The 27499-nt window shown below is 41.7% G+C and overlaps 1 protein-coding gene and 1 long non-coding RNA gene across 3 annotated transcripts in view; one reads left to right on the top strand and one right to left on the bottom strand.

The window, feature by feature from the left end:
- Positions 1-26006, top strand: part of ctdp1 (CTD (carboxy-terminal domain, RNA polymerase II, polypeptide A) phosphatase, subunit 1) — a 107211-nt gene extending 81205 nt beyond the window's left edge. For both annotated transcript variants that reach the window (XM_050035423.1, XM_050035422.1), the window contains exon 13: positions 22567-26006. In XM_050035423.1, coding sequence (XP_049891380.1) covers positions 22567-22720 — 154 coding nt within the window. In that variant the 3' untranslated portion in view covers positions 22721-26006. The remainder of the gene's footprint in view (positions 1-22566) is intronic.
- Positions 24549-27172, bottom strand: LOC126384509 (uncharacterized). The gene is made up of 2 exons (XR_007569293.1): positions 26074-27172; positions 24549-26036 (listed from the first exon to the last, which is right to left on the bottom strand). It is a non-coding gene; the product is annotated as an uncharacterized LOC126384509 (long non-coding RNA).
- Between the last annotated feature and the right edge of the window lie 327 nt (positions 27173-27499).

The raw sequence follows: 27499 nt of genomic DNA, 5'->3' as shown, positions 1-27499 counted from the left end.
GAGGCGCCGTAATGGCATGAAATTCCCGCCTTGAAGAGAGCATGTAAAAGGGACTATAGTTAACACTGCTTAAGGGCTGATACTGTAGGTGTGAATGAATGTAACTGAGTGAGTGTGATGAGAGAACAGCTATGATTTAAAACATCCCATAATGAAGTTTTTCATGACTAAACCCCGTCCCTTTCCCTTAATGCTCCAAAATGCTTTCGTCCAGTAGTGCAAACCTCAATAGTGACAGACTTTACCTTGATCATATCAGATATAGAATTAAATTTTGATAAGGGATTACATGAAATAAAAAGAGACTGCTCCATATAAATCCTTTGAGGAAGCTCCTGTTCCTCTGGTCCTGACATAGTTAGAGAAATGATCCTAAATCTTTCTAGACATTTTGAGAGGTGTACTTGAGACCAGTAGCACTGCGGTAGGTTCTTTTTTTGTAAATCTCTTCAGTGCTTCAACATTATTAGTCTCTATCAAAAATGTCAGTATTCTTTCTGCTGCTCAGCGGTTGTTTTCTGCTCTGCCATTTTGTTTTCCTGACAGTTTCCAGTGATGCTAGTCATATAAAACACCACAACAAGTGACAGTCCATTACCACAGCGGGACATATTGGTGCTGCATTTCATCGTTTGTCAATATTTGACAATAGCTGTCATCTTCAGTTGTTTACTCAGTGGTGTAGAGCACCACAACTAAAAGCCATCAAGGTATTCATAAGTCTAGAGAGCTGTGTGGATGTGCTGGGAGGAATAACTTGAAAGCATTGTCTCGCCTCATGGAGTCGATCAGTCCATCAATCTGGCCCACGGGACGTTCTGACACCCAGCTGTCCTGTTAGTCTGACAATGAAGCCTGACACCTGAATCCCAGAGGTGCTTCAGAAAAAAGAGGAAAAAGAGGATTATGAATCTAATACAAGTTTCAAAGACATCGACAGCAGTCCGCTTTGCTCGGCTTCCCCCTCACTCCAGCAGTATGTGTTTCTCAGCGGAGCAGCACGGAGAAACAGCAAAATGACCCCCGTGCTCCCTGTCCCTGATAGACACAGCTCGGCAGTGCGAGAGAGGCGTCAGACTGTGTGGAATAGGAATGCTTACTCAGGCTTTTCACATATATGAAAAGAGTAGGAAGGAGGATTACATAAGTATGAAAAACTAAAACTGCAAGTAATCTGACCCAGTTCTCTTCTCCTGGCTCGCAGCTCCAAGCTGGTGATGCAGGCGGTTTTTCTATTTATGCTCGTGGGTCGGATTGATCTCACTATGAAGCAAAGAGACGCATCTCAAGGGGAGGCTGGCCTGTTAATAGCCATTGTTTATCACCACCCATACGCTCATGCATAAGCTATTTCTCCTCAAACAAAAAAGTGTATACAGTTTTAAACAGATACTGTTGTTATGCCATCCTTGTGAGGACGTTCATTCTCCAACTAAATTCATCACGCCTCATCTCTAACACTGTTTGGTTATGATATATAATGCATGTGAAGGGTTATGTGGTGAGAAAATGTACTTCCTGTAATGCATGCACTTTCCGTCAACCTGCCTCACGTGCTTTTACTCTAGATCATGATTGTCACTATACCCAGAATAATGTTCAGTGTCCTCAGATAACCTGCTACTTTCAGCTGTTCATTTAATGGGTAAGTGGGAAAAGGAATAGTGACAGCAATTGCATGAGTACAGCTTCTTTTGGGTCAAGAAATGGCCAAAGACGCACCCCAAATTACTGCCTCAAGCAAGGGAGTTCAAGTATCTTGCGGTCCCTGTAGATATACCTCGATTACTCTGCTGGCCAATAGCAAGCTGTCCCGACAGGGCACCCATTGTGGACGGAGAAAGCTGCCATAGCTTATTAGCTGTGTTCATTCACTTTTAGATAACCTCCTCTGTCAGAATATACACTGCTCCACATTAGAGTAATAGTTTTCAGACAGGAGTAGTCAATGGAGCTAATATGTCATTGGAACAATTAGTATGAATTATTTTCTTAATGGCGATCAAGCTAAGTAAACAAGCTTACAAGTTTGCTAACAGACCATTAGCAAGCTCATTCAGCGATTACCCCTGGTCACTCCGTTGCAACCCATTGTGGCATTGCTGCAGAAACATTGTACCTACCCTCCAGTCTCCCCTCAGGTAGACTCACAATTCAGTCTTTAGACGCTTTGCTTAACTAAAGACTGATGTCTTTCTCCCTGATTTTGTGTTTAGATGGGCAGATACAATTTCAGAGTTTAAAAAAACTCCCTACGTTGCAGAACCAATAGTAAATCCGCAGGGCGGTCCTTCGGTGGCTCGCTGAACTCTTGTGCTCGTAAACATAGTCCGACTGCGTTAAAAGTTTTAAACAAAGTCGCTGTAAGTCCTTCATTTCCACAATCTTGTGGACTGAGCACACGTTTAATAAAACGGAGTTAAATCTCTCGGCATCCATTTTCAAGCTCTCTGTGTGTTTGTTTCCTTGCGGACGAGAAAAGGGGGAGCGCACATTTCCAGGAGGGCGTGTCCTTTTAAAAAATGCAAGAGGCGTTGCTTTGTTGCCGGCCATTTTCTCCTGTGTGTTAAACATACTTTAGAAAGGAGTGTCCCCAGACTATCAGAAGGTGGAGATCTCTGATTGTCTGGTGGCGAGACTAGCCCTCAGGTTGCCCTGGTGAGTAAGCAGCTTTATTTTGAGCTGCAAAACTCCTTTAGCGTTGTTAATTATAGCTTAGTAGGGTCAGCACAGCTAGTGGTGCTTGTGGTTATCAACGCTAATGGGGTTTTGCCACCTAAAATTATGAGTAGGTACAGCTACGGCTGGAGCAGCCACGTGACCCGCCCACTAGCTACATGACTTGCCCACCAAACCTTCACATCAGTGCACTATCAGCCCCCTTTGCCCTTTGTTTTGGAAGCAAAAGCCTTGACAAAAATGCTAAGTTAGCATTTACCTAGCTATGAACTGCTAGGTTCAAAAGAGAAGCGTTAAGGTTAGGGTAAGGGTTACATCTGGTTACTTATAAGGTGAATCACATCATCATGCATAATACATTATAAAGCAGATTATTGCTACATTTGGCCTCATATATCAGGGTTCAGATAACCGTCGCATTGGTGGGTTTGTCTTGTATTAGTGGTAGGTGCGGTTTGTAGGGGTGCATCGTGTACGCTACAAATGGAATGTGTCTGCTCTATACATGTCTCCAAAATTAGGCTGCTTCCCCACTGGGGCAAGCTGGGGGGAGACCGGAGGATGGCCACCATATTTCCGCACGAACACCATCCCGCCATCATGGGTCAGGACAGTGTTACCAGCAGTAATCGCTGAATGATCGTCGCCGCTAGCTAGCTCCTGCACTGGCTGGTGTCTGGTGAAACAGCTAGCTAACCAGTGGAGACCGGAGGGTGGGCTGTGGGCAACATATTTGTGCTTGTTAGTGCACAAAACATTACAATTTCACCACCTCTAAATGGGTAGTGCTTCGAAATGTAGCACCAAGGCTCACTGAGGAAATGTAGCACCGAGCTAAAAGCAAACAACTCTTGTACATTTTACGTAATTTTGCAATCCACTCTTTAACCGTCGCTGCTGAGGCCCTGAGTGTGCTCCCTGCATAGGGCTCAGTATTGAGAAATAGATGTCTATTACATTCGTCAGTAGACGGCTGCCAACAGTGGAGGTGTACAGACAAGATGAACTCATGAGGAGCCTACCCGTCATAGTGGGGCAATTAGCAAATGGGTGGAAAATTGTTTGAGCTGAGACGCTGCTCAGTGCTCTCCACGCACTTAAGGACTGATGAGGAGCACATGGGCGGTGGGAAGGTGGGAGTATCAAAGTGGTCATGGTTCTGCAGCTTTGTTGTAAAACCCTCATGTTTACGTTCCAAAAGCATTTTAACCTCAGCCTGTGGATTTTATTTGAACTCTGATATCTGAGTTGTCAGTGTCTGTAGTGCAGTATATACCTTATTTTGATCAGCCTCAGTAATGTAAATCGTATTCCAAATCCCTCTTTCTGGCATCTGGAAACCACTGCATTTCTTTCTTCAACTCTCAGATGAGAGGTTTAAAATTCTGTTTCATGACCAATCAAAGAACATCCATCTGAGCTTAATGCCTCAGCAGGTGTCCTGCTTCAGACGGAGCGCAGAGGATCTTCATATTAGTGCTGTAAATCAACATCATAATTACCTCAGACCAACTGTGTAAACTTGAGGAGAACCATAAAGAGACAGTAAGGATTTATTTATTTCCTCCTATACCCAACACTACAATGTGGGCCTCTGTAGAGAGTTGATGAGCTTCTCAATCAATGCACCAACATGTAGTTATCTGGATTAAAGCAGGATTTTTGGCTCATGTTCTGATTTTTTTTTACTCTGGGAGGAAGCTGCTCTGATGGTTTATGTTGATGTAGTGCAACCAATGTTCAGTCTGATCAGCTCATGTCTGCTCACACAGTAAACTTGTAATAATAGTTAGTCAGTTTGGGGAATACGCTTATTAGCTTTCTGGCTGAGAGTTAGTTGAGAAGATTGATACATTCTGTGTATTGTGAATATGAAAGTGTTAGTTAAGCGTAAAGACTGGAAATAAGGGGAAACTGCTTGGCCCGGTCCAAAGGTAACAAAAATCTGCCTGCCAGTTAATTAGATCCAGATCTGAGCTACATGTTTTGTTACTTGCTCACGCCCCCCATTGCCCCGAAAAAGGTGCATTCTGTATAAACAAAAGTAGGTAGACTGCAATTTTCCGACCTTCCCGATTTTGTTTTTATACTGCCAATGCTGAAAAAAGACTGATTGGGCTTTCCTGCAAATTTGCACAACTCCTATCTAAAAAGGGCTAAAGACTAAGGAGGAGGAGCCCTCCTTGCTTCCATGCAAGCGAGATGCTGTGGGCTCTTGTCATGGCACTCCAGAGCTGTTTTTTTTTTTTTTTTAACTTGACATGCCTTTGGAAAAACAACCCATTTTTTTCCCGCCATGCTCTAAAACTTGCGGCACACTGCCCAATATATAGTTGAGGTTTTGTCCACATTATCTGGCACAATCCAGCTAGACTACTGTTTCTAGGATAATTTAAATGCTTGCTTGCGCTTCAGCTCTTAAACTTTGTCGTTATCTGCCACTATTTTCTCAGGAGTGGCTGGTCGGTACAACTCTCAACAGAGATGAGAAGTAAGCAAGATGTCTGACTCTTACTTTGTAAGATTTACTTGCCTGACATGGCATTTTCATGCCCTTGACAATTGGACAATCCTTCGTGTTGACTTAGTAATCATCGTCATGTAGCATCATCACTGCAAAGTGTAGAGCTGCACGACGGTAATTTTCTCATTTATAAAGTATGTCACAGGACATTGTATGATCATTTGCAGAAAGTATTAGACAGCGCTATTTTTGTTTCATTGAGGATTTTCTGAAGGCACTGTGTGGGGGATAAAAGTACACACATTATTTGGAAATGCAGGATTTAGTGTTTGTAGTTGAAACCAGGATATCTAAAGCTTTGCTTGTCCTTTGTAAGACCCCCAAGTTTTTCAAAGTACAGTATTGAATTGGTGGGGTGCCCCTTTACAATTCCACAGTAAGTGGAAACCGCCTATAGTGATCACAGTTACAGTGATCCACCACTTTTTGGGTCAAAAAGCGAAGCGTGGGACAGAATCAGTCCTTTACAAATGATGCTGAAATAACTTGCTTATGGTAATCAGTAGTCCGCTTAGTGTTCATTTAGGGTCTTTTCATACATGACAACACATGGGAAATATTTTTTTTATTGCCTCAGGGTAACACGTACGCTTCCAGCTGGCTACCTGAGGCTGCTGCTGCGTGCACATTGAAATCACAACGGGAAAAACAAAGTCCTTTTCTCTCAATGAAAAACGTAACTCCAAGCTGCGAGTGATGGAGACAGAAAAGAAATGTGCAAGGGGAAAGCACCTGTGGTTGATGCCACCTTCGTCATGTGGATTAATAATGCCCCCGTAATAAAACCATATTTTAAAACAGTCAATAAAATTCAGTAAATAGTGAAGCTGTTCGTTTCATCACTTAGTATTCATGTAATAAAAATTCAAATGTTAATTACATGGTAATCTGTGTGAGAGATAAAGAAAAAGGAAAAAAAATCTGATCAGTTTTATCCAGACAGACGTGACCACTGTAAGAGGTTTCCACAGTTTATACACACACTGCTTCCAACATCTTTCTTCTACCAGACACACATGCCATTGTTTTGACACTGGATCCTTGACATGTCCCCTGTAGATTAACTATTAACTTTTCCAAATGACTGTTCTGAACACATGAACACCGAGTCACGATGAGAACAAACATATAAATCAAGTGAAGCGTGCTGATACATATTGATTACCTTGTGTGACATTCACACTGCCAGGGTTAGAGTTTCTGTCCCCAACCAGGGCAATCAGGAAGAAAACTCTCCGAGCTGTCTGAGCTTCAGATTGAGGCGTTTTTCACTCCACTATTATGGATCTCATTCCTCAGCCGAGCTCACACGTGTCACCTGTCGCTGTCAGCTCTCTGGAGTACGCTTTAATATTTGTGAGATGTGAGAGATAAAGCAGACAGTGGGGGCAATAGGATTGTTTGCATAGCGCTGGCAAAGTGTAGAGGTAGAAAACCCCAAAGCAAAAACTTCTCTCAAATATTTTATGAGCAGGGACACTCTGAGCTCGTAAATGAATTAAAGAGTGTTGGAGCGGGCCCAAACAGGACTTCCTTTAACAAAAGTCACAGCTGTCCCAGTCCTAAGCAAGTCCAAACACTTTTAAGAGTGTTCTGTCCTTTCCCCAAGGAGAGTCGGACATGTTGTGGTTGTTTATTGGCGCATTGACCGCATTGTCACAAGGATCTTCTGCTTTATGGGACAATGTCTTTAACTAATGTCTCACTTTGCCAAGTTGCCAAACTGTGAAAAGTAAGGAGAAAGACACTTTATTTTTCCTATACTCTTTGAATTGGCTGAAAGGTCCAGAGCTCTGAGTCCAAATCTGTCTCGAGCTCCTCTGAAAAGATGCCTTACAGCCTTTTAAAAACGGGTGCTGCCAGAAAGAAGATGAAGAAAAGAAGTATTTTATATGAAAGGAGGCCTGAGGGCTTTAATCTGATCCTGCTGCCGGTGGCTCAGGCAGAGATGGGGGGATGTTAAAGCAGACATGGGTGACTGGGGAGATATAAATGACACTGACAGTGAATCACACAGTTGACAAGCTGTATCACACCTTTGCCATGCTTGCTGCGCTGGGACGTCACTGTTAGTGAGGGGTGTTTTTTTATGTGCGTCTGTAGTCTACAGCCTCGTGAAATGTTATCAAGGAAAATAACCCTAATTTACCTTTATTTTCAAAGTGTTATTATCAAAACTGCTACCTGTTCATCTGTAATACCTCAAACATCTAACCTAAGTGTTACATAGCTATTATGTCAAGGCCACAACACAGGCAAAAACCTCCAAGTCTCAAGATAATCTACACTCAGTGACTGGTCTCAGTCGAGGGAACGGTGAATCTCGTGTGTGTGACAGCCATATTACAACTCACAGTAACACACACATTGTGCCAAGAAACAGAAAGCTGTTCGTAGTCTATAAAGTTCCCACCATTAAATTAAATACAAGCCACATGGGTTAAAACCTGACGTATGAAAAATAGCCGTAGCCATTAAAGTTGCATTGGACAGACTTTCCTATTATTCCTTTATGAGACACACGATGCAGCCAACATGAAACAGAGGTTAGTGGCCAAGAGGATAAAAAGAATGCAGTTTCATTTTTAACAAACATTCAAGCATTTTTAAGTTAGTTATGGCTCTGCATAGTTTTTTTTCTTTGATACCATTAATGTGAACACTTTTGTGTTAAGCTTCACAAGCACGACGAGATTTTGCCAAGTAGGACATGCTCCTAAATCAACATCCCACATCATGTTCCTGGAAAACTAGATTAGCTCTGAAGAAACACAAAGGAATTTTAAATGAAGTGCAGGCCCAGCACACTGATGATGTCAGAGGGTTGTGATTGGTTTATTGCAATGTTGATCCAGGAGCATGTCCTACTTGGCTAAATCACGTCTTACAGCTTGCCAGAATGTCTCAATTTTGCTTTTAACCAATATAAACATACTGGGAGCGTGCCTATGTTCCCACAGCCCTATGTTCCCACAGCTCTATGTTCCCACATTTCCTTTTTCATAAATTTGTATCAGATTTTATCCCCCTTTCTCCCAATTTGGTAGCCAATTACACCAAACCTATTATCCCCCCTAACCCTAACCCTTGTGGGAGGATAGGGCTTAAATTGAAGGGAAATGTAGGAACACAAGACCTAATTTTGAAGATGTCCTAGAAATATGGGAACATAGGGCCTAATTTCAAGAAAAACCTTAGAAATGTGGGAACATAGGGCTGTGGGACCATTGGGCTGTGGGAACATAGGGCTGACCCCAACATACCCACATGTAGGGTCGGGTATCGTTTGGGTGCCAAAGTAATACAATATATTAACATATAACAGTATACTTAAATCTGAATAAATACAGAACACTATTCATTCATTGACATAATAAATAAAGCCTAACCCAGCTACAGTAATTTAACACTAAGTATTAGTTACAGTGCTGATAACAGCAAAAATAAAGTTTAGTTGGGATCAATAATTGTCTCCTTAACTTGGGAGAGATTCTGCAGCCTGATATTTTTCCATTATCTGTCCAGTGATGTCAGAGATTTTCATTACAATGGGAATAGCTGGTCCATTTCAACAGTCCACCTTAAAACAGGCTAACTTTACTCGCCGACTTCTGGTCTAACGCCCTTCATTTTTATCAGTAGGGAGATTTTAACAGAGGAAACACCGAGGTGCACTTGAATGCACCCTGAAGTCCCATATAGATAAAACAATGAAAACGTGAAAAGCATGTGGATTTCAATCTTTTCAGTTCACTCAAGAAATGGACTAACAAAATAATGCATGATATATTTGTTTATCCTCTTATCAAACACGTCAAACACAGTTTTGGAGGTAGGGTACACAGACTGTAGAATGCACAACGCTGCTCCCACATTAAGTCTCTCCACTGTGAGCATCTCGCCTGAAATCTTTGTCGCCATGTATTTTTCACAGTAAAAGCATGTGGCCTTAAAAAGCAACACAGTCATTGTGTGAGTGCTTGTTGTTGCACCGTCATTTCTTATTTCTTTTAAACACTGTTGAAAGTCGGCTTGAAGAACTGACACATTCCTCATAAAAACCCCCACAGCAGCGCGTGTCCTTTTATCCTGCTGTTTGTCAGTTTTCATAGTAAGATAATATAATGAGGGGCAGGGGAAGATAATGTCTGTATAAAAAAACAATCATTTAACTGCACTGCTTATCAGCTCACTGCATATGGAGCTGTTTAAAGCACTGGGGACGGGAGTGTATATATATCTATCCATCTGCATTGGACACATCTGCTGTGAATGATATGGGATTATGGCAGGAAGGGAGTGATGATACAGGACAGAGGTGACCTTCATGGCGGAGTAGTATCCTTTCTGCTCTTGTTAGGCTACTTTTATGCCTCTGTGTTGGCGATAGCCGTGGCTGGAGAGATTATGTATTCAGGTTGTCCTTCTGTCTGTCTGTCCCATTCTTGTGAACACAATATCTCAAGAGCACCTTGAGGGCTTTCTTCAAATTTGGCACAAACATCCTCAAAGACTCAGCAATGAACTGATTAGATTTTGGTGGTCACAGGTGAAGGTTACATGATTTTAAATTTATCTCATTCTTGTGAATGTGATATCTAAAGAGCACCTGAAAGGACTTACTTCAAATTTGGCACAAACATCCATTTGGAGTGTGCTGATTGTAGATATCCTGTGCTGTCGGGTTGAAGATGTGCGTGAAGCATCCACGATTTAGAATTTTTAACTTCTTTGCAGCAACATCCCTAGCCTATTTGAAGCATCGTCTACTGTCATGGCTACATTTGAGTCTGGACAGACATGGATGTAAACTGTAACTGCAATTTGACAAGTTTGCAAAGGCATACGACTATGTGGCGGTAATTCTAGTTTAAAGCAATAATTGTCCAATAGGGTAACAAAGGTATGAGATTTTCATGGTACGATCTGTGGTGGTACGGTGGTGGTGATGGTACGAGCTGAGAAAAATAGTGCGTACAGCAACAAAAACAGAACAAAAGTAAATGAAACGCAAAAGTTACAAATCAGGCATTAAAAGGGAAAGCTTTTGTATAAACATATGTTTAAAGCAATGATTTAAAAACAGGTAATATGCTAGCCAGCCTGATCTCCTCAGGCAGAGAATTCCACCTTTAAGCTCCTTTTACACTGCCAGATTTTCCGCAAATGTTGGGCTGATTTGCCGGCCAGTTGCGAGCGTTTAGACACACAGAGCTGGATTGGCGAGTTGATCCAAGGCGCCCAATTTTCCGCCTCGTAGGGTAGACATATTGGTGGAACCCTTTAAGTTTAAACAGACCGAGGCGGCCTTCCGCAACAGGAGGGGCTGTTGATGACTTGTGGGAGGAGCTGTTGATGACGCCGCACGTGCGAGCCACTGGCACTGGATAAACAGGAAACAGCTGATAGCAGGAATTAGCGAGCAGCTAGTAGCAAGAGGGAAACGCAAACCTGAAAGACACTGTAAAGATGAGCAACTGGGGAGACGAGGAGTTGCGCGCCCTCCTTGTCCTCACAAACGAAAAGGCCATTAACCGTCAGATGACGGGGACGGTGAAGAACGGGCCGACTTACGAGGGAATCGCCGAAGGACTGACCAGCCGCGTCTTCCCTCCCACGTCACTCTTTACATCACACGCTGAGCTACATGTTTTGTTACTTGCTCACGCCCCCCATTGCTCCGAAAAAGGCGCATTCTGTATAAACAAAAGTAGGTAGACGGCATTTTGCTGCACTCCCCGATTTTGTTTTAATACTGCCAATGCTGAAAAAAGACTGATTGGGCTTTCCTGCAAATTTGCACAATTCCTGTTTAAAAAGGGCTTTAGTTACCAACCTAGATCTAGGGACGACTACTGAGAGTAGGCTTGAGGATCTCAGGTCATGACTTGGAGCATAGGTATACGTTATTAGAATAATCTTAAAATCAATTCTGAAGTTAACTTGCAGCCAATGGAGGTAGGCAAGAAACTTTTATATCACGATATACCTTGAAACTGGTATATCGCTGCAACCCTGCTGTCTAACAGTAGAGATTGGGCCCAGAGCACCTCTGTAGTGGGCTTATACAGAGACAGCAGCTGTTATTGTGTAAGTGTTTGACCTGTAAGGACGGAAAACAATTGAGGGGTGTGGAAGGATATTACAGTGATATTAGTCATGGTCAGTTATTCAGGTCTTTAATTAAGTAAGATCTCTCGGGATGAGGCCTGTGGATGTTGACCCTTCCGCACTAGAGGAAACTTTCCAAGACACCAAGAAGATTTGAGTCCTAAAAGTTTAGTTCATTATTTAGTTCATTACCTCCCTCATCCGTGCTCTGTTTCCTCCTCTTTCACACTTTATTTCCTCCATTTGCCTCTTTCCCCTCAACCCCTCCTTCCCTCTTGCTGTAAGCAGAGTTGTCAGAAGCGTTTGAAGTCTCAGCTTTATTTTTTTTTTTTCCAGGGCTTCCTCCTCTCCTCATTTTTCTCTGCCTCCTTCCTCACCACCCCTAGATCGAGATGCCTTGGGTAGAGTTTGCAGCCTTGGACTTCAGTAAAAGCTTATGACTTTATCAGCAGCGATGGTTACTCTGCATCACAAGATTAAACCGTCGCCCAGCCCGATCTGTAAAGTCTTTCCCCAGCTTAGCACTTCTGAATGCTCCCCTGGGCGGCGTTAGCGCTGCCTGGACACACAGTCTCTTAGAAATGTATCTCAACTTGAGGCAAATGCCATTTTCCTGACTGATATCAGTCATTTTATATCACTTATGTATCTCTAATGATGTGTTGAGGCGGCTGTAGCTGCAGGCTGTTTGTTCTCCAGCCCTATATCGCATGTCCTCTTGACACCCCTAATGCAATCACACTCCCATAGTACATAGAGATAATAACATCTCAAAGTAATGGCCTTAACATCTGTGTCTATAGTAACGGACACGTTATTACCTTTTGCACCCTCACAACTGACATTTGTGGCATTTTGTGATGAACCGAATTTAGTTCCATGCATGAGTTTAATTTCGGAAACCATCTGGAGGGAGCGGGAAATGTGAGATTCCACCAATAAATCAGCAGATTTGGTCGCAGTTTTCACCCAAATCGAGCTCCTAATAGTTGCATGAATAACTAGAACTCAAACTGATGATTACGACCTGACAGGTCGGGCGCGCCTCAACTCGTGTCATCGACAGCAGCTTGATTTAGAGTGCTCTCTCTCAGGGTTTAAGGCCAGCTTCTCTCTTGGCTCACATCATTTTACTGTCAATATTTTACATTTTAACCTCTCACTGAAAATATAACCAAGTCAAAAAAGTCAGAAGCACATTGTTAGCAACTTTCTGCTGAATATGTGACGGAGCCCTCACAGCCACATCTTAAACTTTTCTGGCCAATAAGAGATTTAGTAAAAAGGACATTTAAATGAAGTGTATTATAAAATCCTATTGTCCAGTTGTACTCACACTGTGCCAAACATGTGAAGGAAAATAATGGGGACACACTCAGTTACTGAGGATCCCTGCTTCTCTCCAGCTGGTGAACCCTCTCACTTTCATCTCTCCAGAACTGGTGTGTGACTCCCCTTTGGTATTTGGCTCAGTCCTCGTCTTCTCCAGGGGAGCCACTCAAAACAATAGGAGTGCTCTCTTTTTAGAAGACGTGGAGTGTCGGAGAGCTTTGAAAGGCTAATTCGTCAAACCCCTCAGGCCTTTGGAAAGATGAGGTGGTAATGATTACTGTAGAGTTCAGATGCAGCCAGAGTGGTGTTGATTGTGTGTTTGATAGTATTGGATAAGGAAAAAGAGGCTGCATACTCAGAGCTCCATGCATGCAATTTTCATGAGAACATTGTGATTCGGATTGTATTTTCATCAGATCAGAAAGTACAGTGTGTTCAGTGAGCAATAATGTAAGTAGTTACTTTATAAATATATATATATATTTTTAGCTGTGATAGCAGTGTGGCTCCAGGGAGGCAGTCAGTCGGTCCACTACTTTGGTCCAGATCAAAAAATCTGAACAACTATTGGATGTAGGGCTGCACCCCGAACTAAGAATTTTCCTGGTCGACCAGTCATCGTCATTTAGGGCCATTGATCAACTAGTCTCCTGCATGTTTCTGATATTAATTTAATAATTAAATGATATATTTTGGTGGTTTGAGTTGAAGGTGTGAGAAAGAATAGTATCAGTAACATTGTTAACACTGTGCTACATTACAGAGAAATACAAAACCGTACTAATGAACCTTCATTAATATAGGCCTATATTTTATCTACAAGTGCACGTCACACACTGAGCGAGCCGCCTGTTAATGACGCTGTGGGCTAATGGGCATGTAGCTACTTCCATGTTTCAGATGATACGTCATGTTTGTAGTCGACCAATGAAGATGAGTTTACATATCACCTTGGGTTCGTCCTTCACCTTCTCAAAATGATCCCACACTTTGGATTTCCTGCCCGACATGTTATTAACTAGCCTGTGGAATAACCGCAGGTACCAGCCCTGGACATTAACCTGACTCCTGTCTGACTGCTGAGCGTGGACACTTCCTGTGTCTGTCCTTTCAAAGTAAACTCACACATGGTCCAGTCATATAGGTTTGGATTTATTGTGACAAGGAGCAGCTCCTGATAGAGTTTCACATTTGTTTTGTTTGTATTTTTTGTATATTTTATTATTTTTTTATTTTCGCCGACTAATGACCTTTCTGGTCGACTAACGTTTGGTTGACTATTAGGGGGCAGCCCTAATTGGATGGATTGCCATGAAATGTGATCTAGGTAGTCAAGATGCCCAAAGAATGAATCCTAATGACCTTCTGGACTTTTTCCCTGATACTACCAGCAGATTGTGATTCAGAGTGAAAATGTTTTCACAGCTTTTGGTGGATTACCATTCAGTTTGGTGAAGTCATTCACTGTCTTTTGAATTACTTTAGAATCAGCATTACAGTCTCAAGGGTGGCTGTAGACTCTAAGTCTTGTTCAAAGAAGTATATGAACTGCATAAAGCATCCTACAGAAAACTGCATTCTTATTGAAGCCAGAATTATACTTTTATATCTATGTGGATGCAAATGTCCACTGCACAGAATTTAAAAGACCCAGATGGCTTGTTCAACGAAATATCACAAACAACTCTTCTAATTGTCGTCAAAGGGTAGGTGTTGGACATTTGCATATTTGCACACTGGGATCATTTTTATGTAAGGTAAAGGCCAGAGTCCCACTGAGCCCCTCTGTGGCTGAGTGAATGTAGCTGATGGAGGAAACTAGGGCCAGATATCACAATATTGTAGGTTGACTATTGGTTCTTTTTTTACAACATTGATGGAGATTATAAGATCCATATTCGCCCACTCCGTTCTCATCCCCGGGTCGTCATATATGGTTTTGTAACACTCCTGGGCGTCTGACGCCAATGCCAAAGGCTGCCTTTAGCATCTTTATGAGAGGCCGTGGACTTTCATCTGACTCCAATGTAAACATATCTGTGGCACTACTTGACACAAAGAGCAACGGTCAGCCTTTCAATTCATTTTAACAAGCCAGAGCTTGTTTTTCCAAGTTGTCCTGAACACACTTTGAGTGGGCGCACAGGGTTTCTCACGGAGGATTATTACTGTGACACAATGCACTTATTCTGTAGATAGGTGACATGAAGAAGACATCTCAAATTCATACACCCATGCTCATAATAGAGGACGAGATTTAATGATGCTGATTGCAAAATGACGGAAGAGAAAGATAGCAAGGGGTGAGGAGAAGAGACAGGCGAAAGGAAACGACAGGAAGTGCCCAAGATTTGGATCATCCGCCAGCAAAGGAAGACAAAAGAAGTTAAAAAAAGACGACAAGGCAGCTTTCAGGGATCACGACAGGGAGCAGCAGCAGCACTGACAGTCAGGAGGCTTCACAGGTACAGGTGAGGAGAGATATTAAATGGTTAAAGACATCTTTATAGGATAAGAGTGAGTTTGAAATTTATTCCCACAGCTATTTCAGAATGAGTGTCATTGGTGTCAACACAACGGAGTTTGGTGGCTCACAGTTCAAGTGATTTTGTTAATTTAATTTATTTATGATTTTGATGATTAATTAATGACATGAAGTTGGTTTCCATGTGCTGAACTGTGGCTGCCCACTGCAGACGATGACCTCGTTCCCTAGTAATCAGGTGTATTTGGGTATTTGGTGTGGTCCCTTAGCTGCTAAGGAGACATACAATTGAATGGGAGAGACATTCTTAACCACCATCGTCTTACACCTGAGCAATCTGTCCCCCTCACTTCTGAAATGATGGCTGTGCCCCTGGATGGATGGGTCACACTGAAATGTCACCTCGGAGACTGCAGTTCATGACCTGCGTGAAATGAAAAGTTAATGTTGCATAATGAAACTTTATGCAAATATTTATGTCATGTTACGTTACATATCAAACATACTTATTTTAACCCAAACTATGATCTTTTTTCTAAACCTAACCAAGTAGTTTTGTTGCCTGAACCTAACTATGAGCGTTTCATCACATTAAAGTGTCACATAGAGACCCTAAATAGTGCCCTATGCGTTGCTATGAGATGCAGAGGGGCGTTTGAAGACCTGGGAATGAGATAGAGTTAATAAGTCTCTCTTTCTAACAATGTTGAATTGCAGTTTACCATAGACTGTATATAAAGAAGGACAGCCTGTCTCCGCTACTCCCACTGTGCAAAAATGAAGCCAAAATATCCTGGATACTAAAGCCGCCATCTTACGCCGGTAAAATCATTTGGAGCATGCACAGTAACAATCTCCACAGTGTCGAGTTCCCACCCATACACTCGTCCAATCGCTAGCAGCACCACTAATTGCGAGCATAACAATTTGGCACAGCAAGCTGTCAATCATGACGTCACATCCCCCTTTTTGCACCATCAAATAATTAAAACTAAACTTATCAGAAAAACGAACATGTGAACAAATATCAGCTTGAAAAGAACTAGGTAAAATGGCGCAAACCATCTTTGGGAAAAATTCATTTGATGTGTACTTTGAGTTTTTAGTTTGGCCCATGTCCCATCTGCTAAGATGAAGAGGGTGAGGATTATGACCTTTACTGCAGCCAGCCACCAGAAGGTGACCGAAATATTTTGGCTTCACTTTAGGGGAACTTTCATGTCGTCCGTCTTTATTATACAGTCTGTATGGTTTACACATAGAGCAGTTACTGTAACTATTTAAAATGTCAATGAAAATGTAAGTTGTAGAATTACAAATGAAGTCAAGACAAGAGATTTGACATGACATATCTATCGTGGTTTTGGTAAAATGCCTAAAACATAAATAAAGCTGTTGACTGCAGGAGCTCTCTGCCAGCAGTGCAGTTTAGCAGCATGTGCAACCGGCACAGATCTAATAAAAGTGGATTACAACTGAAGCTTGTTTTGGAGCTGACATGAGTGACTGTGGTGGGAGTGTCTGCAGCGTGTGTGTCTGTGGGTGGTTGGATTAATAGACGAGGATTTAGATTGGATGTAATGATGCGAGGCACAAAGCAATGGAGGACCTCATCCCCACCAACCCCCGCTGTCTCAACTGTTAATATTTGGAAATGGGAGACTGACAGTGGGGCTTTTATTCATCCTCTCTATGAGCGTGTATACACACGCTGCAGTGACTCCTACGGTTTCACCAAACACCCAGGTAGCAGGGGCGGTGTCACTGATAGTGGTGCATTAAAGATTGCCTCATTTTCACTCATTGTTGCTAAATACATAATCATTAATCACCCTTCTCATCTCTCCCCTCTCTCACATTACCCTCTGACCAGAGGCCCAATCTCACGGCTTTGAAAATGAAAACTTCTTGTCAGTTTGGAAGATCAGAGCTGTGCTGATGTAATACGCACACACAAACAATCCTTTCCCGCCCACACACACCACACACTCTCCAGGGGTCCACTGTAGCTGTCATGTCACCGAGCCTCTCTGCTTATATTAGCCGACATCTGACCTTTAATGAACACACAACCAGAGCCCCGCTGTTGTGGGAGGTTAGCGAGGCTGTCTGAAAGCTGTGCGGTCTAATGAGAGGAGCCCTCTCAGCAGAGCCGGTGTCAGTCCTCCACAATAACCATAGCAAACCACTACACACCTCATTAGCATCATGCTAATAAGCCACTCTGCAGAGGATGTCATGGAGTGGAGCGCGGAGAAGGATGGCATGTTTACAGCCGTATCATACAACATCATTCTTTAGCCACTTAGGAATGTGTGCTTTTTTTTTCTTGACTATTTTGGTGTCGTCTTGAATCCACTTGAATGCAAAAAGTAATATCCATTCCATTTTCTCCCTGCAATACAATGTGTCTCTATTAAACACATCTAAAATGTATATATGTTTTAGTCACCATAACTAAAGCATAGCATATGGCAGGGGATCGAAACTCAATACCTTTTTGGTCCTGACTTAGATGTTTAGAAAACTGTCAAGTACCAAATCCTGCAGATTAATATGTGACCGTTTTTGATTTAAATCATAATTTTGCCAATGTTAGACTACTGTCATATTTTATTCTGCCTGTATTCTTTCCAAGAGCTAAGAAGATTGATACCAGTGTCATGTCTGTGTGTACGATACAGAGCTGAAGTCAGCATGTCATCAGTATAGCTTAGCGGAGAAACGCTGGCTGACTGAGTTGTGAGAAAAAGCCAGCCTGGTTCTGACCAATATGAAAAATTATACGTACCAGGAACTCCAGGTGTGATTGCAATGATGAATGCAAATTCAGCCAGTCCCTATAGATTCTGCGCGACCTTGTAGTTTGGTCCTTTACGCTACTTTGTCTTTTTAAACTGGGTAATCTTATTTGCCAGCTCTCTCTGTGTATCCTGACACTACTGCTTTAGGAGTGTGAGCTACATGCCTTAAACAGAGGCACACACACAGTGACAACTGTTAGCATCACATGACTAACATTACCCAACGTTTATTGTTTTTAAAGGACACAGTTGAGGTGTGCTGTTAAATGATGGCTTCTCATTTGGAATTAAATAAATCTGAATGAAATCATTCGGAATTAAAGTCTTTCCAGGTAGTTTACATGGGAAATATTCATTCCGAATGAGGGTTTACACGGGAGATCAGTTTAATCGCCTTTATTCGGGTCTGCGCAAGGTTTGGGGCAGGGAAGGTTACTGATTGGATAGGGGGCGGGGCGGATGTTACATGTTTACGTTTACCGGAAGAAAACACTGTAGTCCACGCTTCGGATAACAAGATGCTTGACGACGCCGTTCTTAGTGCCTTTTTCGGGCTTGTTTTGCTTATATTCTTGAAGCAGCAGTACGACAACAACCTTGTTCTGCTAATGCTTCGTTTGTTGAAGAGGAGAAGGGAGGTAGAAGGTTGAAGAAGGGAGATAGAAGACCGTGCTGTGGCGAATGGAAACCGGTGAGTGCAATGAGTCCAACTGCTCTACCTCAGCCCGTTGCTATGCACGCTATATACGTCATGGCGCCAGAAGGGCAAGGAAACGAGCATGCGCAGAAAGACCGTAATGAACTTAAAGAGGAATGAGTGTATACAAGTGCGAGAAATTTGTTCATTCGGAATTAGAAACGGAATATTCCAGCCCCTTACATCGGATTGAATTTTCAATCGCATTGGCCATTTTCATGTTTACAAGATCACTTTTAGTAGGAATGAACTTTCATTCCTAATGAAAATTAAACTGTCCATGTAAACACACTTGAGTGTCGGTGTTTTCTCTTTGGACAGAGGCTCGCCGGCTGTTCCCCCCCACCTCCAGTATTTATGCTAAGATAGGCTAACCAGACTCAGCACAGATGTAAGAGTGATAAAAGTCTTTTCACACCTTTTGTTAGTATTCTTCAGAGTAAAATGTTCTGGTAACGTACCAAACTCATAAACTGGTATCATACTGTAACAATCCAGGAAGCCTGTTATTTGATTGATTTGCATTGGCTTCTTAACTGTGAGGTTGTATTTGTTTCTATAATTATGTGGTTGATTGGCGACACAGCATTTTCACTTTGATTTTAATGTGACCGTCTCCAGTGGTTTGGATTTGTAGCGCATCCTGGGCCTCATTTACGCTAAAATTCTATAAGATTTTTCTTTCTCCAATTTCACTCTCTTTCCCCAGAGGCTGTGTCATCTTATCTTATCCTCTTTGCTCTTCCTATCAATCTTTACCCCTCTCCTCCCTTTGTCTCTTTATCCATGTCTCCTCCATCTCCATATCCCTGGTTTCTTGATTGTTCTGAATCCCTCATCGCCACAGCACTGTTTTGTTTTAACACTGAAGGGCCTTTACATCTCCTAGCTGCTCCTCTCACTCTTTTGTGAATACCTTGAGCTTGAGGGGGAGCTCAGCTGCACAGTGGATATACAGTATACTGAGAACAAGCCCTTGTTAATTGCATTGTGTGAGTCTCAGGAGGACGTGCATTGCTGAACACGCAGTATGGCAAATTATTCCCCTTTCTTTTTGTGTTTTCTTTTTTTAACTGTGAAGTGTACCATATTGCTTTCTTCTTCCTTTGAAACAACTGGTCTTTAATTTGTTTTTCATTCATTATTAAACTGTAATTTATTGACTTCATCCCGAGAGCTCAGGCTTTGCTGCTCGCTGGAAAACATCCACTTTAGATTCATGATGATGATGATTATGTCTCTGTGAACTCCTTAACATTAATTAAAACAAGGTATTTTTCTTGCATTGCTTTCATTTAAAAGTGATTTTAGTTGGTGATATAAAAAAAGATTAATGATTAACCACCACTGAATTGTAGCTAACGACATGTAGGGATCTACTTCTGGGTCAATAACTTGCTGGCTAATCAAGCTAGCTGTTTGGTGTGTAAATTTACAAGCAGTCAAAAGCAGCCAAATATTTTCTGTTATGATCGTTACTTTTAAGAAGTACATTTAGTCACTGTTTTGCTGAGATTGGAAGGTTGATACTATGCTCATACCTGTGTGCTAAATAGCTACAGCCAGTAACCTGCTAGATTAGCTTAGCACAAAGTCCAACCACCAGCACCTCTAAAGCCCCCGTAAAACCACAGTGTGACATTTTTATGCTTTGGTATTTGTACTGATTAAACAAACAAAATATAACACGTAAGGTGTTTATTGTATTAGAATCTCCATGATCAATGTGTTTACGAAAGTCCTCCTTCTTTTCAGAATTTGCCTCGAGTATGTTGGAAAATTTTAACGTTTGCAGCAGCTTTCAGGCAGACTGTGTGCACCTCTGCACAGGAAGTTGAAATGTCTGACGGCATGTTTAGCCAATATTGGCCACATGCTAGCTGTGTAATACATACGTACACATATTCCACATGATTGGACCACGAAAAACATGCCATGTCTGCGATAGTATTTTTTACCCTTCCATAAAAAGATGCATTTCCTCGCGCTTGGGGCATATTCTGTGTACCATACAGAAATACGAACACAAAGCAGTAATGGGGAAACAAGGTGTAGGCAAATTTTCCAAATCTAGAACTATTCCTTTAAGTTACAGAGCAGGTAAAGTCAGTGGCATTATATTTTGAAGTCCTTCGTACATCCGTCCCGTTCTTGTGAGTACAATATCTCAAGAACCCTTTGAGGAAATGTCTTTAAATTTGATATGAATGTCTACTTGGACTGAAGAATAAACTGATTAGAATTTGATGGATGAAGGTCAAAGGTCAAGGTCAGTGTGACCTCACAAAACATGTTATTGGCCATAGCTCATGAATTCTAACGTAACTAGAAAAGCACTCAGAGAGTGCAGACCTCCACCAAGTAGGTGATATTCCCTCCCCCTCTGCATCAGATTTTGCAGCCTGCATCACAATTAGGTTATTTGCATCACTATCATTATTAGGTTATTATGCCTTCACCATGGAGACACTGTGGTGTATTTATTTTGTTTTTATTTTGTACCAGCACAGAACATAATATGTTTTTTTGTATTTTTCACTTTCTTTTTTTGCAACACAGAACATTAATTTCAACTTAAGAATTACAACAATATTTAGCAAGTAGAACAAGATGTGCTTTCCGGCCACCAGATGGCGCTATTTTCACCGTCTTTAGAAATTGGAATTGCTGCTGAGGCTGTCAGACGATAGACTTTATTTTTTATTATTTTATCCACTTTGCTTCAACCAATCACCACTAAAATTTTATCATCTCTACCTTGTCCCATTATCCACCTTTCCTGAAAATTTCATCAAAATCCATTCATAATTTTTTTAGTTATTTTCCAGACAAACAGACCAACACCGGCGATAGCATAACCTCCTTGGTGGAGGTAATAATGGCAAAGCTTAACACAAATGTCTAACAGGATAAAACGATGAAGTGATGACATTTTATATCCAAAAGGTCAAAGGTCAACTTCACTTTGACATCATAATGTCTGCATAAAACACTTGTGTGGCCATTATTCAACATCTTATCTCAGGAGCAGAAGCAGAGACATTTGGTCAGATACTGAAGTGGTGACTCTAATCTTTGGTGTCCACCTTGAAACTGTGCTGATTGTATAGATCCTCTGTGCTGTAAGAGAGAGGGTGTGTGACGCATCCATGTTTTCACAGACATAGATGTAAACTGTGAGAGAAACTTGACCGGTGCAGTGAGGTATATAACCTTAGGGCAGTATTTCTAGTTTTCAAATTTGACTTTTAGCTCTTTTCTGGTTTTGTTCTATCTTGTAAGAACTTATGTCCACATAGTGTTTTATTTTCTGAGCGCCAGATTCTTTTTTCACCTGTTACCAATGAAATGAGAATGTTTGCGACCACCTAAAGAAAAGTTGCCACACCCAGTGTCTTTAATCAGAGTGCTCCAGCTTTTTTTGTGCAGCTTCTCGGAGTGCTGAAGTGTCATCAGTGCTGCTACTTTAGCTCCCGTCTGTCCCGAGCTGTATGATATGTCAGTCAGAAACTGTCACAACAAAAACAGAATCTGTGGGAGCAGATCAGCTGGACACTGAATTTCCCTGGTGAGTGTTTTTATCACCGTACGCATTGTAGGCTTGTTGGTCTGTGTTGTCAACCCTCGTTAACATAGCACTACAGTAGCTACCTGGCTGACGTTAATGTCAAGATATTGTTGTCATAAAAACAAAACCCACGCGTCATTGTTAAATGACACGCTGGGTGGAAGCACTCCTCAGCACCCTGCCATCACTTTTCTGCCCCAAAAAAAACACACACGCCCTGACAAGGCAAAAAACTCATGCAGCAGTCCGGCACCAGCTTTGAGTGAAACATGTTAATGATGTGAATCCTGTTTTAGGCAGCAGCAGAGTCCCACAGGTTAAAGCTTTACACTTTTCTTTTTTAATCTTCTTTTGTTACATCTGTAGGGGCCACAAACGCAAGCACGATGAAGCCAAGGAGGAGGCGGAGGAATCTGCTGACGAGTCTTCTAAAGACTCCAATGAGGAAGAAGGAGGCAGCAGCTCGGAGGCGGACGAGATGGCCGCAGCCTTGGAGGCAGAGCTCAATGACTTTATGTGACGTGGAGGAGGAAGGGACTCAGTCACAGGGAAAGGACAACAAAAAATCAGCCCCAGTTGCCCCGACAAGTGGTACCTACAAATCCTATTTTTCTGCTTTGGAATCGGTGTGTCCTTAGGATGTATGAGCCATGAATGTGCTGTTATAAAAATGAATGTCCTGTACAGAAATGATGCGTTGCTGTGTAAATAAAGGCTTAGATTTTCTTTTTTTTTGTAGCATTGATACATGGCCTTTTTGGCATTAAACATTTGATGTTAACATTTTATTGTAAGATAACAAACAGTAGGAGACAAGAAATTTGATACTTTTTTTTGTTTTACTTTTTCTATTCCAATTTTTATATTGATGAGAAAAAGATAAATGAAATTATAATGCGTAAATTTTGCTGGTCGTAAATGCCAAAGAGTTTGGAATAGGTTTGCCAAGGCGTGCAGCTAAATGTTTTACTCTGGACTTCCAGTTTTACTTTTTTTTTTTTGGCCTCCTCAACAGTTTGTTCGGGTCATAAATGCAACCAGCGTTCCTAGACGTTTGAATGTTTTTCCTTGAGTCATTTCTTCCACCTCATGATGTTTGTACATTTCATAATTGTAAGGTTTGCATCTCAGTCTTTGTGGTAACCAGCCTCTTGGTGCACTATCAGCGTGAACCGGATCCAACTTAACTCCCAGTTTATGTCCATTTTACACAAGTGTTTGCTCACCTTCCCTTGATAAACCTCTTTTGCTGTTGACGTACAGTTCAGAAGGACAGACACTTTCACTCAGCCTCTGCTGATGTACACTGGAGCTTGCCTCAAATGGAAACTTCACCCAAATTACAAAACATATTCTCTCACTTACCTTTGGTGTTATGTAACTGTACAGGTAGCTTTGGTTTTTCTGCCCAGGTTTTGAGGTCTGAATCTCTGAAGCTTGTCTCCATTCCAGTACAGCCGTGCGGAGCCACCAGAGGGTTCATACGGTCAAAAAAATATACTGATGTAGAACTACAAGTAAACTAAGCAAATGAATTTGTTCATAGGCAACATGTTTTTGAGTAAATGAAGCTGCATTTGCTTTGGATTTTTGGAAGACCAGATTCTTTCCCCAACCCTAACCAAAGTGCTTTCGTTGCCTAAACATGACCATGAAAAGGTTAATAATGCTGTAGTCTGTGCAAGTGTGTAAATCACTGATTACAATATTAATTAGATTCTTTGGAGATATTTGTTGATATCACAAAGTCTGCCATGATACAATTTCAATTCAATGCAATTTAGGGGCCTGCGATTGATATGAGACGATGTTATCTACCCATTTAACACAGTCTGTTCTTTTCTGCTTTTGGCCATAAAAGATAAAAACAACACATAAAACACATAAAAAGTTTACCTTATCCTGACTCCACTAACAAAAATGAAATAGCAAATGGGATAAGTTAACCTTCAGGGCTTTCTGCCAGAAAGACCTTTCTGAAGAAAATCTTTGCATTTCAACCCAAACCATCATCGGTTTCCTAAAACTTCAGGACTGTCTGTCTTAAAGCCCTGAAGGCAAACTTCTCCCAACAGTCATAAAACATGAATTAACAACATCATTTAACATAAGTATCAAATTCAGCTCAGTAATACCTGTCAAGGTTCAGATACATGTCAATTGTTTTTTGCTAGTGACCCATTATTAGCTTTAGCATGTTTACACTAGCCTAGCAGCTAGCAGACTTTTTCCCCCTCTACTCATAGCTTAAGAAATGACATGTAACGTTATTAATTTTCTTCCTCACCGTTGGTTTAAATCTCTGTATCTCCTGACAGAACAGCTCGGTTGAGTTTCAGCCTGCATGCTTATTTTTTTCAGCCCAGCATAGTTGAAACAGCAGCTAATGTTGCTGTAGTGAGAAGTCAGCGGAGTGAGATGGCCGTCCAGGCAGGTAACGTTACGTCGTGTTTAGACTCGTAACGTCATGTGCTCTGCTCTGTTGACCTGTATTTTCCCCAAAATCCCAAATACTTCCACACTGCTGATTTATTCCCGAGTAAATAACGTCATCCTCATAGGTTTTCTCTCGGCTGCTTGCCTGTCTGCCTGCTGCTGTTTGCGTGTCCTAAAGATGATGATATGGATTGATGTTTTCATTTTGCATTTTGCAGATTGGTGCGTTGATCACTGAATCGATGTTTCGATCCAGATTGATGGATCATTACTCCCCTAGTCCTTACAAGCTGATATTGTATTTTTAAATGCAGAGATTTACCATTTTCTCCTGTTAATAAGAAACGTAATCAGACAGCGCATTTTAGCAGCGTGTGGCGGCTTTTTGTCATTGTTTTCATTGAGAGTGAAGTGTTTTGCGCACAGCCTTTGTGTTGCCGAGCACCTCCTGCTGTTTTTCTGCTCTGTGCACCCTGAAATCCTCGACATCATTGGCGGTTTTTTCTCTAAGACATATGAACACATTGTCGAAGCCTTAACTGCTTCCTAACATTTAACCTACTGTAATTAGGCCCAGCAATTGACAGCAGATTGTCAAAGTGACCCGACGCATCCTAATCAGCCCTGAACTGACCATCATCCAGGCAAAGCTCCTGGACCAGCTGGTGGTCTTGTGATGTTTCTTCTCTCTTGAGGGTCTCATGTACCCACATGGATCTCTGTTTCCTTGTGACCAACAGCTTCTCAGTCTCAATCAGAGCCAGACGTTCGCCCTCCGCCTGTCCATCCTTTATGCAGATTTTAAGGTGCAGATCTCCGTGTTTACTTCTCAGCAGTTAAGCTAAGGACGTGTTATTCGGTGGTTGCCAAGCAACGATTAAAAAAACATGCAATGAGCTTCAAAAAGCCCTCTGTCTGATCGGGGCTTTGCATTTCCTTCAAAACGTATCAGCTGTTGGAATTTATCTGTATATAAACATAATTTCTAGGCGACGGGGTTGGATGTCAGATGTATAATCCAGGAGCTGCTGTGGGCATAGAGACTAAAAACAGCCCCGTGTGTATTAAGAAACAAAATGCAGGGCGCTGCTTGAGTTTTACTGCTCTGAGAAAGTTATCACAGTCATGTACGGTCATTTTTACTTCATGAGGTAAACAGAAAAGCAGCATTCATGTTTAATATGTGATCTAGCAGGAATGTGTGCTTGCACATACTCAATCAGCAGAGCCAATACCGTATGACCCCCGCGCTCTCCGTACCACTCTGATTGCAGTGGTCACAGTATTAAAAAGTCACATTTAAAAGATTCAAGTGTAACATCTCTCTTCAGAGTCACTGTCCCTGTTAATCACAGTCATCCACAATAATCACTGTCAGCTGTTTTTGTTCTGGTGAAAACCTTTGACAGCAAGCTCCGATTTTGTTCTGGTGAAAACCTTTGACAGCAAGCTCCGATGATTCTCCAGAGTAACACGGACATTGATTCTGGAAAGAGAGAGATAAATCTTGAAGTGAACACTAACATTCACTGATGTTGTATTGGGGCAGCAGCTTCATAAAAATATCTGCATGCTCCAGTAGGTATCACCAGAGGTAAGTGAGAATATGTGTTTTTAATTTAGGTGAAACCTGCAGGAGGCAAGATGCTTACACAGTTTAAAAATGTCTAAAATAAGCCCAAATAAGATATTGTTCGTGTCTGTCTGACGTACGACAACCTTAAAGTTTGCAGCAACAGCAGGACTCACCAGTATCTCATCCCTTTGGTGTCATTTGGTTTAAACCACTCTGGTTGGTGAATATGACCACAGCTGGGTGCACTTTACTAACATCACTTATTAACGGATTTCTGTGTCAAAGGAAAAATGTCATTGTCATTTCAACAACTCAGTCGGCAGAAAAAATGTTGGTATTGTTTCTGCAAACCACAGATACATCACATTTGTACATCAACTTGTGGTTAAGTTTAGGCACAAAAACCACGTGGTTACGATTTTGGCTGAAAATACCCGCTTTTCTTGGCAGTATCCAGACAGGAACAAGGGTTAACGAGGGATGACAACACCTCACCTAGGTGTCCCACCATCCCCTCCACCTCCAGATGACAAGCCTATATAATATGTCCCTTTAGAAATGTACCAAACATATCCTTACAAATGTAACGCATCTGTGGTTTGCAAAAATGTACAATGTGAACATTTTCCTCTGGCGTCTGGGCTGACATGTACCAAGGTTGCTTACATTTAGCGTTAATGTCTGGCATTCATCTAGAAATCTACAGCACTGATTCAGTTTTTGTCTCGTTCCAAAAAGATCTTCCTTCTCATGTTAACAACTGTCCTCAGACAGGTGATCGGTAACTTCCCCTCACCTCCACCTTACCTTCTACGGTGACCGTCATCCTGTTTTGTTTGTGTTCGTGGTGCTTTTAACGTGAGTTTCAATCAAACTGACATGTAAAGTATTTGTAAAGTCTATTTCCTACTTGACCCTGAGAGAAAAGATACTTTCATTGAATAAAAATGTTTCTAAGTAACACAATTGAGTTCAGCGTTCTTTCTCGCATCCTAAAAATGATGACACGCATGAAGTATTTCCAGTATTCTCTGAACACAATCACAAAATCATTCTCCAGATAAAGTCCATTAGCCTTTTGCTGCCTCTTCTTCGCTGGGTTTTAAACATTAGGATCATAATGCGTATGGCACTATGAGACTCTCACTAGGACATACAACACCATTAATGGGCTCTGTGTCATGAAAACCATACCAGAGCCATTAGGCCTCGTTCCATCTTGCCGCTTGGTTTGACACATGTGAACCAAATGTGTTGCAACCTGCAAAGAACCTGTTTTTTTCCTTA

This window comes from Epinephelus moara, chromosome 22 (assembly GCF_006386435.1).
Source record: "Epinephelus moara isolate mb chromosome 22, YSFRI_EMoa_1.0, whole genome shotgun sequence".
NCBI classification, from domain to species: domain Eukaryota; kingdom Metazoa; phylum Chordata; class Actinopteri; order Perciformes; family Serranidae; genus Epinephelus; species Epinephelus moara.
This window is presented reverse-complemented; position numbering and strand designations above follow the sequence as displayed.